At 49.2% G+C, this 12318-nt stretch overlaps 1 protein-coding gene across 1 annotated transcript; it reads left to right on the top strand.

Moving 5' to 3' along the window:
• The first annotated feature begins 2928 nt into the window (after positions 1-2928).
• On the top strand, positions 2929-11121 carry TBCB (tubulin folding cofactor B). Its single transcript, XM_054998676.1, has 6 exons — positions 2929-3126; positions 5463-5606; positions 7785-7881; positions 8430-8621; positions 9013-9085; positions 10832-11121. The coding sequence occupies exons 1-6, from the start codon at positions 3016-3018 to the stop codon at positions 10947-10949; spliced, it is 735 nt and encodes a 244-aa protein (XP_054854651.1). The 5' UTR covers positions 2929-3015; the 3' UTR covers positions 10950-11121.
• The last annotated feature ends 1197 nt before the right edge of the window (positions 11122-12318 follow it).

Genomic DNA, 12318 nt, shown 5'->3' with positions numbered 1-12318 from the left:
CGTGTTGGGCACAAGGGCATCCTTCGGGACTAACAAGATGGCATCACTTCCGAGAGCACCAACCACGCAAGTGCTCTCGCCCTCCGCATGGAGCCGATTATGCCCATTTGGGGCGATCAGCGGGTGAGGGGGCAAATCTCCAAGAGTTTGCTAGCCACTGGCGGGCACCTGGAAACCCTAGTCGCACCCCTTGGGAGTTTGCACACTGCACATGCTCCTGGGTTGCCTGCCAGTGACGAGCAATCGCCGGGGGGCTTACCTCCTTCCGCCGATCACTGGCGGATCAGCGGGCAAGAATGCAACCCCCCAGCAGTTTGCACCTGGGAACTCTATACCACCCACTTTCTAAAAACACTTGGTGGGCACCAGGAAAGGTGTTGGCGGGCACAATCCTGCCTACAGGCTAGAGTTCTCAACTTCCAGGTGGTCCCTAGAGATCTCCCGGAATTACAATTGATCTGCAGGCGACAGAGATCAGTTCCCCTGAAGAAAAGGGCTGCTTTGGAGGGTGGAGTCTATGACATTATACTCAGTTGAGGTTCCTTCCCTCCCCAAACCCCACCCTTCCCCTGTTCCACCTCCAATATCTCCAGGAATTTCCCAGCCTGGAGCGGGCAACCCTACTACAGGCACCGCATTGGAGATCCCTGGACTAGGCCTCCTCTTTCTGCTTAGCTCAAGGCAAAACGGAGGAGGGAAGAACCAGGTATGTGGCTTTACAGGAATGGTGGATTAAAGATTAGATACACGAATAGATATAGATAAGAAGCTCAGGATACAGCATATTTTATTTTTATGTTTGTTTGCATTATTTATAGAGTCTCTCTACATGAGACATCTGACACATGAAGAACACATGTTGGGAGATGCAACGTTAGCCAGGAAGGGTAATTTTCAAAGACAGGGCTGGCGGCAGGGCAAAGGCTTTGGTATGTACTGGAGCTGTGTGAAGGGGCTGTGAAATGCCGGAAGGGAAACTTCAGCCCATTATAACTTCTTCAGGTTCAAGCCTGGCGCTGGCAGGCAGCTCCAGCCCATTTCTATTCCTCACTGCCCTCTGGTTGCCATCCCACAGAGTTTTACACTGGAGAGGTGAAATTGACAGACCCTTCAGGGAGGCAAAGACGAAATTAACAAACCCTCTGAGGAGCAATCTTCGCTGGCTCTATCTTTTTAAACTACGCTTTCTGGCTAACATTGCATCTCCCTACACTTGATTAACATGTGCTGATGCGTCTCATGTAGAGAGACTCATAGACTGCCTTTCTCACTGAGAGCAAGATCAATTACACAGTGCGAGACAGTAGGATCAGTTTCAAAGCCATTTCAATTAACAATGTAATAGGGTACATAAATGCATATTCACAAGATTTAAACCAGCAGCCATCCAATAGAGTTGAAGAAATGCTAACACAGAGCATGAGCAATTCTAAGACGGACATATTAAACAACCTACAAACTACCCAGTAGGATCATACTTAACAACAACGGGCAGTACCTATCACTAGGCAGTCCCTATCTTTTAAACTGATGCCTCTCTTTGAGACCATGTGTATTATTTACATGTATATTATTTGCATGTAGAAGGTCCTGGATCCCGTCCCCAGCATCTCCGATTGAAGGGTCTGTCAGAAACCCAGGAGAGCCACTACCGGTTAGCATAGAAAGTCCCGAGTGAGGGGGAACAAGGGTGGGACTCACTCAGCAGCAGCTTCACGTGTGATTTTATTCTTGGCACAAGTTTTAGCGTAGAGGCTGCAGCTCAGGGGCAGAGCTCCTGCTTCACATGCAGAAGGTCTGATCCCCACCATCTCAGGTAGCAGGTCCCTTGGGGGGACCTTTTGTGTCAGAAACCCCGGAGATCCACTGCTGGTAAGAATGGCCAACAGCTTCATCTATTAAGCAACAGAGCACTTCCTCTGAGTGCAGAGGTTCAGTTCCTGAGAGCACCTCCACTGGAAAGGTCTTAGGTAGCAGTCTCTTGGGGGGGGGTGCTTTTCTGTGCCTGAGATACTGGAGAGCCTCTGCCAAGGAGAGGGGGCAACACCATGCTAGAAGACGACCAAGATTCAGATACAGGGTAAGGCAGCTTCAGTGTCCTCGAAGGTCTGGAAAACGGGCAGGGCGGCATGCCCAGGACATAAGGTTGCCAGCCCCCAGGTGGTAGATGGAGATCTCCCAGAGTATGCATGCCCCGTGGGACCCCTTAATTGTAGTGATGGTTTTAGTTTTAATACATATTTATTGTTTTTAATGTTCTAACCAATTCTGCCCTTGTTCAAGGGAGAGGTGGTATAAAGATCTAATAAACAGACTCTCCAGGCCACAGAATTCAGTTCCCCTCGAGCAAATGGCTGCTTTGGAGAGTGGACTCCGTTATATTTTAACGTGCTTACAATGTTCCCCAAACTCTCCAGGAATTCCCGACCGGGGGCTGGCAACCCTCAGAGGCATTGTCTCAACCCCTGCTATTTGGGCACATTTGCAAGGACGGAGGCGTGGGGGAGCTTCTAGAGGCAATGCTGTTTTCATAACACAAAGGCATGAACGCTATGCAGCATTTCCACAGCTGCGCGCTCCCTGCCACCTGGCGCCTGTGAAAGGACCGCACAGAAGCATTCGCGCCTGGGAAACAGGCCCTTCCGCCAGGAAACTTGCCCTCACTTCCAAGGGCTTCAACTTCGAGCCCTCCTATACAAGGCGCTTTACTATTGGCTTAGCCGCCTGAGTCTCAATCCTTCGCAGCCTCCTATTGCTCGGAATCCCGAGAGGGCTTCCACGACGAATGAAGAGGGTGCGGGAAACTCAGGAGCGCAGCCAAAAAAAAAAAGTTAGGGCGGGGTTTTTGTAATACGATTGGCCGGGAAAATAGCGGAGGAGGTGGGCCGAACCGCCGCGCCACGCGATTGGCTGGGGGCAGGGAGAAGCCGGCGGCAGATTGGCTGGCCGGGAGAGCGGCTGGTGAGGGGACGGTGAGGCCGGGCGGCGGTTCGGGTCGCCAACGGGAGGGCCGCGATGAGCGTCTCGGGGACCCCCGCGGTGGTCTCGGTGTCCATCAGCAGCAGCCTCAACTCCTTCCGGGCCCTGAAGCGCTACTCCCGCGGCCTCACTATCGCCGAGTTCAAGGTACCCGGATGGAGGGGGAGGGGCCCCTTGGCGCAGAGGGTGGAATGGGGTTGTCAACCTCCCGGCGGGGGCTGGAAATATCCCGGAATGACAACTGAACTTAGGGTTGCCAGTCTCCAGGTGGAGGCTGGAGACCTCCCGAAATGACAAATGGTCTCCAGGCCACAGAGCTCCGTTCCCCTAGAGGAAGTGGCTGCTTTGGAGGGGGTGCCCTCTGTTTTAGATTAATTAGATTAGATTAGATTGCTGGAAAGTGGACTCTGTGGCGTTATAGACCACTGGGGTCCCTCGCCTCTCCAAGCCCCACCCTCCCCAGGCTCCACCTCCAAATCCTCAGGAATTTCCCAACCTGGAGTTGGCAACTTTGCATTAGATCCCCCCCTCGAGGCCTCTGAGCCAGGAACCGCTCTGGGGAGCGTGCTGCATCTGCACTGTCCCCTCCTGCTTCCCTCGCTCTGCCCTGAAACGATCCCTCTTTTGCTAATTCAGTCAGTTGAAGCCATTTGTCTTTCTTAACCTGCCCCCATCCAAAAGGAGGCCCTCAAGTCTACCGTCTTGGGACTAGGACAGAAGTTCTCCCCGTTTTCCCACAGTGCTGCGTCTCTCCCCCCACTCTGAACCACCCTTTAAGATTGTTGCCTTTGAGGGTACAAACTAGGGCAGCTAGATTGCACCTCCAGTGACAGCGACCCAGGCCAAATTGATTCCCCCTCTCCCCATCAAACTGGACTATTGTCTTCTTTCTCCCGGCCCTCCCCGGGTTATGCCAACCTGGTAAAATTTGGCAGCCTAATAGGACTGCACACACACACACACACCCAAAGTCCATGTTGTTAGTTGTAGGCTCCCCCAGTGATTCTTCTTTACCACCCTTTTGGTCACAATCCCTCTCCAGCCTAGCAAGCAAGCAAGAGGAATCACATCAACCCACAACTTGGGGGTGCCTTCTCCTCACTCCTGCGCTGCAAATGGAGTGAGCGTCCAGGGGTGGTACTCTCACCTTCCTCCTGGAATGGACCACCAGTTACTCAGAGAACTGGATCCTCTTGCTTCTCAGAATTGCATTAGGCATTGCTTACCTTAGGCTTCTGTTTGCTAAGCCATGAGGACTAGAAGCTTGCTTGGTTCCTATGGATTCTCAGCTTGCCGTGTTGGTGCATGGCATACACTCTGCCTTGGCTACAGTCATACAAAAGCCCCTTCGGGGGATATGGCAGTGCTGCTGAGTCTCTTATCTAAGCGGGGCTTGGATTCAGGTCATCTACACAGGCACCTGTGAATCAAAAGCCACTGGGGCTGCGCATGGGGTTTGAGCCTGTTACCACATTGTTCTGGCCTGCTGCATCCGCAGCCTCCAAGGATACTGGCATGGGACTGAACCTTGTGATGGAATGGAAAGGAGTGGGACATATAAGCCCATCGTGTGTCAGACAAACTCCTTGCCACATAACACTGATTTACGGCAGGAGCCGGGCTGCTGCAGGTGTCTGTCTGTCCATTGATTGGGCCTCAGGCACAGCTCTTTTGCTCTGGGCTGTGCCCAAGAGTAATGAAAGGCAAACGTGTGACTCTTTTAGTTGCTAGGCTGTGGGGCATGGCTGTGCTGGTAGATTTCCACATTGTCAATTCAGCACTAAAGAAAAAGCAGCCCTCAACAGAAAAGGGAACTTTTCCTTGCCGTTGATGCCTGCGTACAGCTTGAGTTTGTGCAGAATGGCTAGATTCAGGAGTGTGTCTCATGCTTGTGGCTGTGCGGATTTGTTACACTCGCAAAGTGTCTCTGCAGGTGGCACTGTTGGACTGCGTAGAAAGCAGTGGTTTCCTGCTCTCCAGCTGATCTTGCACTTGTTCCAAATCACAAACTCTCTTTTCTATACATCCATCCCCTTGGAGGTGTGTGTGTGTGTCAGTTTCTTGCGCATTTTGATATGTGCATCTTTCGCCAGTGCGTGAGCGGAGCATTGCCGAGCCCCATTTTGAGCTGCGGTCGCCTGCAAACAGAAAATCCTTTTGTGTGCTGTGCATCTAAACCAGGATTAACTGTGGCTTGGCAGCTGATGGCCAGTGTCTGGCTGGGTAAGCCAGCCAACCAGCTGTCTCTCTGAGCATGCAGCACTGGACTTATGCCATTGCTGCATGATGGTGCTTGAGCACTGGCCCGTGACGGTTGGATGTGCAGCTTCTGCTCTGGGGCTCAGACATGACCCAACGGTAGTTTAGTTTTGAATTACCTCTGTGGTTCCAGCTGAATGGTGCAAGAGAGGACAGATCGTTGCATAGCTTTTGCCTGTCTTCTTAAGCTTTTGCCTGTCTTTTGCCTGCTTGTCTGCTGACAGTGTAAATTGGAACTGGTTGTGGGAAGTCCGGCGTCATGTATGGACCTCGAGCTGTATACTGTAGACGACAAGTTTGTGATGAAACTCGACAGCGACGAGGCCTTGTTGGGCTCATACCCCATCGACGACGGGTGCAGGATCCACGTGAGTGTTGCAATCTGACTTTTCTGGGGCAATGGACAGTTGCAACAAAAGAAAAGGGGGTAGGGGGAGGAAGCCCCCACAAACTCAGCCCAGAAAAGCAGGGTTAAAAATAGAAGGGTCAAGTGGCAACCTAAAATGTAAAATATATTCCAAGAAGGTATTTATTATGGATGCACAACATATAGGTTAAAACAAAACATAAGGCCTGAATGGCAAGCTACATGCACATGTCAAAAATTGCTAAAACGTTCTCCGTACACAGATGATGATACAGTTCAATGACCAACACAAAGAAAGGCCAGATGCATTCCCGCCCTAAGGCTTTCCTCAGTGGTCAGTTGTACAATATTTATAATCAAACACACCCACACATTCTAGATACTTTATCTAGAAATGCAAAAAGAGAAGGGAAGGAAAGAAAAGAAATTATGGTTGGAAATGACTATGCTCTAGAAATATTTTTTAGAAAAACACTAAAACAAAATTTATCTCTTGTATTGTGTGGTATAATACAAATGTTACTGCAGACCAGGACTGCGCTCACAGAGCGCTCTTCATTTGATGTTATATTCTATTGTTTCATCAATCTGCAGTTGAAATAAAGTGGTACGCACTCAAACACAATGGAAACCAAGCCTCAGGTTTGTTTGAGATCGAAGAGCCCTGGGGGTTAAAGAGTTTAGTATGGAATAATTGGTTCCTTTGCAACATTTTTTTTATAGAATTTGTTTTTAACCTATATTTTGTGCACGTCCATAAGAAATACCTTCTTGGAATATATTTTACATCTTAGGTTGCGACTTGACCCCTCTATTTCTTTCCCCCTGCAGTGCAAAGTTGGTCAGGTAGCTCCTGATACGCAAGAATGCCTTTGGCCGACAGCCCATTGCAGGGACTGGGCTGCAGTGCTGGCGTGGACTGATGGTGCCGCTGGGTCTGTGGGACCCCCAAACTCTCCAGAGTGTGCCAAAGCAAGTCCAGGCTTGTAAAAGTTGTTTTTAAAAGGTGTAAGTTGAGTTGAGCACCTTTGTGGTCAAAAAGCGGGATGATTCGAATATGCAGTAATGGTGAAATTAACAGCCGATTTGAGAAACAGACCAGTCACGAGATTTGAGGAGAGATGGAAGGTGTCATATGCAAGCAGGAGACAAATTTAGAATGGGAAACAGATCAAAAACAAAATTGTACATAAATGCATTGCATTGTAGAAGCAGAATGAGAATAAGTTTTAAATGTAACATCTTGAATATAAGCAAATAAGGAAGTAGATTTTGGGCAGAAACATCTTTTATTTTCTTATTAGGAGATATATAATAGACTTTCCTTTTGTATTTTGATATATTATCTATCGAGATATTTGTTAAAAGTGGGCTATGAATAAACAGCCGATTACCCCGGAGGTTCTCCGAAGCCTCAGCAACTCAAGGAGATGAGTGTTGCCTCTGTAGCTTTGCTGCTGAAATTGGGGGTTGCAGTTGGCTTGGGGGGCGGTCTTCAGCCTAGGTTGCTCTGTAGGGAATTCTGTCAAACATGAATAAGGACACAGTCTTTCGATTTCAGAGGGCTTTTCCAGGCTGGGTTTACTGCAGCAATAGATATGCTTGATTGATTGATTGAGGCCTCTGTACAAATGTACTCCAAATCGTTATTCTTTTAAGTGCTGTTGGGAACATGTGGTTTGCCAGCTTGGGGAAATACAAGCAAAGGAGTTTGGGGTGTTGTGGCTTCTGATGGCGATTGTTCTGTAAAAACCACTGCCCAAGTCTGCTGCCTTATTGCAGTGCCAACCAGTACATGAACAGCCAGAAGACTGAGCAGTAATGAAATTCTCATACCAGAGCCAATGGTCTCTTAGAGGAGACTGCAGAGGAGGAAGAGTGAATAGCCGAAGGTCTTGGGAACCATGTTTTCATCTGGCACTGAAGGCTCAAGCAATTCTGTGTCTGGCAAAATAGCTGAGGACAGCTCATTCTGCAACTGTGGGGGCCAGAACTGAAAAGGCCCCGCTCCACCTCGCTCCTTCAGAAAAAGGAAGAAGGTGGAGCAGGGCCTCCACTGAGGATCATAACTGGAAGCATTCTCTTCAAGGCCCTGACACAAGCTCATGTGTATCCAGCTAATGGGAATGTTTCATCAGCTACCCCAATCTGAGGCAACTGTCTGCTTTGGGCCTTGCAGGTTATTGACAAGAGTGGCACGCAGCTTGGGGAATACGAAGATGTGTCGAGGGTAGAGAAATTCCAGATCCCTGATAGTGAATACAACAAAAGAACAGGTGAGATTGGACGGAAGCCTCCCAAATGAGTATATAAATGAAGACCTGAAAAGCGCTGGCAGTTGGCTGCGGACAGGGAGTTTACTTGTGCTCAAAACGCAAAGAAAGCAGCCCGTCTCGTTGCTTGTGGTCCCGGGTTTATTTGCTGAGGGTTCAACATCGCTGTGTCTGTGGACTTGTTTGTGCTTGGAAGTGTCTCAGGGGAAGCCACTACACTCATTCTTAATGGGTCTTTTCCTGCTTGGCTGACACTTTATGAGCTAGCACATACATCCTGAGTTTTCTGAAAGCTGCTAGTCCTCATGTTTCTTCCCACAATGCTCCTGAGGTAAGCGTTTCAAATGATGTATTTTTTAAAAAGGCACCTTTATGAAGATTGCACTTATAAAAACTTACCAAGGCCTTTGATGCTGTCACCTTGAATCAAATAATCTGCGCTGTGTGATTTCCGAGTGCTGAGCCTCACGTGGCGGTAGGGGCAGGGTGTCTTCTGGGCCGCCCTCTCTCCCTGTACTGAGGTGAGGGTTACGTTTTTTCCCGGTCCACAGATTCAGCCCGCTCCTTCTTGAAACAAAATAAACTGGGGCAGTACAACAAGGAAGAAATGTTGAAGAGAGAAGCAGAGCAGGAGCAGAAGCTGGCGGAGGAGAAGGCCCTGGCGGAGGCTATTCCCGTGGGATCGAGGTGTGAGGTGCGGGTGCCAGGGCAGCCCAACAAACGTGGGATGGTGATGTATGTTGGTGAGTACAGTGGGGGGGGGGAGTGGGATATTTAAGTATGGCGTGTAGAAAGCGGTGGGGAAATATCTATGTCTCCTGGGATTTAGCCATCTTTGACCTTGGGAGCTTCTCTCTTCAGACAGCGCAGACTCAAAGTGCAGCGTAAGCAAAACCCAAATTCAGGGCCTGAACAAGGACCACGAATCTGTCTGTCTCTCACTGCAAAATGAATGTGCCTCGGAAAGGCAAACCTTCAGGCCTTGTAGAGCTTGGCGTGCCTCTTAGGAGGCAAGTCTTTGCCTGAGGAGGCCTGTCCCCTTGAACCGAGTGGGACTGAGTTTGCGTAAGCATCCTTAAGGAGAGGGCTGTAAAGGACCCTGCCTCAGAGATGCCTTCCTTTGACTTTTCTCAGGTGTAACGGAGTTCAAGCCTGGCTATTGGATTGGAATCAAGTACGACGAGCCTTTGGGGAAGCATGACGGGAGGTAAACAGATTTCTTTATTTTAAACACTGAGCAGCCGTCCCTCTGCTTAAAACAAATATGGGTCACAGTGGCCAATAAAGTCATCACCACTAATTAAAACAATTAAACTATAATGAATATAACCATAGTCTACAATGATGCTACAAATAGAGAATAGCCATAAAATATCCCCGGAAATAGCAACAGAAATCGTCTCAAAACAGCATCAGGTGGTACATATCGTAAAGCAATTGAATAAGAAATTGCCGTAGAGTGATCTTTACCAAATTCATCCTCAATAAAACCTCAAGAGATACGAGAAGAGCAGAGGATGAAAAAAGATGGTATAATGGGCAGAGCAGCAAGCTGTTCCTAAGAACATGCACGTGATGTTGCCTAATACTAGAAAATCCCCAGCAGCAGAGAGCGACGGAAGATCACCTGGGGAAAAGCTGATCCATGGCACATCTTTAAATCTTTCCTGCGCCTGCATAGCATGGGCTGTCGAGTCAGTCCTCTCCGGGGTCCGTACGGTTACGATAGAGATCTTCCACTGCTGTGAAGCATTCAGGCACGACTCCCCTTGCTTCTGGCATGCACCTAGCAGGGACGAGGAATGCCTCCACAGGCTGTCCACAGGTTGTTTGCAGAAAGAGTGCAAAGCTGCAGAAGTTAAAAGCCAGCATTCATAGATCTCCTCTGTGATCCTTCAGAGAATTAAAACCCAGTGAACCATTTTTGCTCTGTGCTTTTCTCAGCAGCATTACTAGTAGTAATATTCATAGCAGAGAATGTATAGAGCTTCCCTGGCCTCGTTGTGTGGCTTTCTTTGGTCTCCATGTGTGCATAGGTTTCTGCATGTACAGTGGGATCACAGCCAAAGCACAGAATGTGGAATTGGCTGCTGAATTCAGCTCCTGTGACAGTCTTGGCTCGCATTTTTAAGAAAAGAAAATAAAGTTTGTAGCCTTTAGGACTGAATATTGCAGGCAGTGCTTGCTGAAATAACAGAAGTGAGGGTGTGCCTGGGTCACATATCCAGGGAGTTACGTTCGGGGGAAGAGGGAGAGAGGACTCTGGGAAGCTCATACCCTGGAAATATAGTGGGTCTTTAATGTGCTAAAGGGCCCAAATCTTGAGGGCATGGCTGTGGGCCGCATATCCAGAGGTTTAGGTTTGGGGGGAAACTTCAGGCCCTTACATAGTTTCTTAGCCCTTCCCATAACCAGAAAAGCCAGAATAAATTATGCAAAATAAGGCTTCAGTCATGTTTGTAGGCTGCAGTACGCATTTTGGTTATTCATCTGACAAAGATTTGGGTCCAGAAACACCTTAAAGACCAACTAGATATCCAGGTTATGAGCTATTGAGAGTCCGTGCTCCCTTCATTGACTCCAAAAGCTATGGTGATCTAATTCGTCTTTAAGGTGCAACTGGACCTGTATCTTGCTCTTCTACTACAGACCAGCCCCGTTATCCACAAGAAGCTATCATCTGACAAAGAGTTTTTAAAACTGCCCTGCACAGGGGAGGGCCTTATGCCACTGTGAACCCGGTCAGATTTCTCTTGGCATTGCTCCCTGAAATTCACAGACATGCGCTACTGCTTTATGTTGCGTTTAGGGCTCCACGCTGTTGTGTTTATCTCATTTTTGTAAGCTGTCTTGGGTGCAGATGCTGTTATGGAAAAGTGACCTAGACATTGTCTTAATAATCATGCAGTTGCTGCCGGCACAAGTGTAACTTTTGGTCTCCTTCGTCCTACAGCGTCGGCGGAAAGCGATACTTTGAGTGCCAGCCAAAATACGGAGCCTTTGTGAAGCCTCAGCATGTCACAATGGGGGATTTCCCAGAGGAAGACTATGGACTGGAGGATGAAATGTAAAAGGGGGGGGGGGAAGAGGGCAAAGGAACTGGGGGAGGATTGTGACAGCCTCTCCTCGTGCCACTGCCCCGGTTGCTGCCGTTTTTGTGGTGCCCTGCTGCATTCCCGTGGGTGAGCCGGTGGGAGAAGACCTGACCGCTGCTGTCTTTCTGTGATTTTTGGGTTGCTTTTCTTTTCTCCTGGTCGTTTGTGTCCGTTCAGTGAAGGTGCCACGTCCCTCCTACGCTCTCCCACGCTCACACTTCTGTGCTGGTTTGTGAGATAGCGAATACTGGAGGGACTTTGCTTCCTAGCAGCGATCCCTGAAGTGAGGGCGTGGGGCCTGCTCTCCCGCCACGTCCTGCTGCACAGCCTAGTGGTTCCAGAAGTGGTTACGCTTGAGCCAGGTGCGTTGCTGCCGGTGAGGAGGCCGAAGCATTCTCCTGTGAGACTCTGCACTCATGCAGCACCTTGTGCAGACAGGGCCGCCACCCGTGCAGTGCAGCTCTGTGGCGCCTGACGCTGCTCTGTGCAGGCGGCAGCTCAGTCTCTGCAAGACACTGCAGCAGTGCAGAGTGCCCTGGAAGGGTGTTTTTGGGCGACATGTTTAAGGCAGACCTCGTTATGACACGTTGATGCCAATTCGAGATCCTTTTGACTTTCAAAACCAATCTGAATGGAGCCGTGTCTGTGACCGTGCATTATTATTTTTTCCATTGTTACTATTTTATTTTTTGTGCTGTTGGTTGATGCAATGTGATAATTACAAATTTGAAAGAGAGAGAAATACATTCCATGCAGGACTCTTTGCGTGCATCTGTTTGTTTTATCTCCCCTGCTGATCGCCAGGTGACGAGGCTGGAGGCCTGACGGACGTAGTGTTACGTGAAGCTGCTTTATCCTGAACCAGGCTGCCTCCCTTGGCCCCGCCCGCCCGGACCAGCAGTAGGGATCTTGAGATCGCCCCCGGCCCTGATGCCAGAGAGATTGTTTTCCTTTCCTTTATGGTCATTTTAATTGTGTTTTTTTTTTAATTTCCAAATACAAATCTCATCTCAATCAGTTGAAATTCAATTCACATTAATTAAACACAAACAAGTGTCATAAGATCTGTTAATGGGCAAAATGTGAAACAGATTCAATCCCGAGCCCTTCTGAAGAGCACCGCCTTCTGAACTGCCGGAGGGGTGGCCCATTTCGCAAGGCCGGGGCTGTCCCAGGGGCTGTTCCAGTCTGGGCGGCAGCTGACCCGGCCTGTCTTAGGGACAGAGCAGGAAGCAGCCCTCCGTTGGGTGTGGGGAGGGGGGGATTGGAAAGGGAGTCCAGGAGTTTCTTCTCCCCTCACGGCCCACCTCTGATGTGCCCAGCTCACCACTCAGGCCTTGATTTC

Source organism: Eublepharis macularius, chromosome 15, assembly GCF_028583425.1.
Source record: "Eublepharis macularius isolate TG4126 chromosome 15, MPM_Emac_v1.0, whole genome shotgun sequence".
Taxonomy (NCBI): domain Eukaryota; kingdom Metazoa; phylum Chordata; class Lepidosauria; order Squamata; family Eublepharidae; genus Eublepharis; species Eublepharis macularius.
Note: the sequence above shows the minus strand (reverse complement) of the source record. Positions and strands in the feature narration are given on the sequence as shown.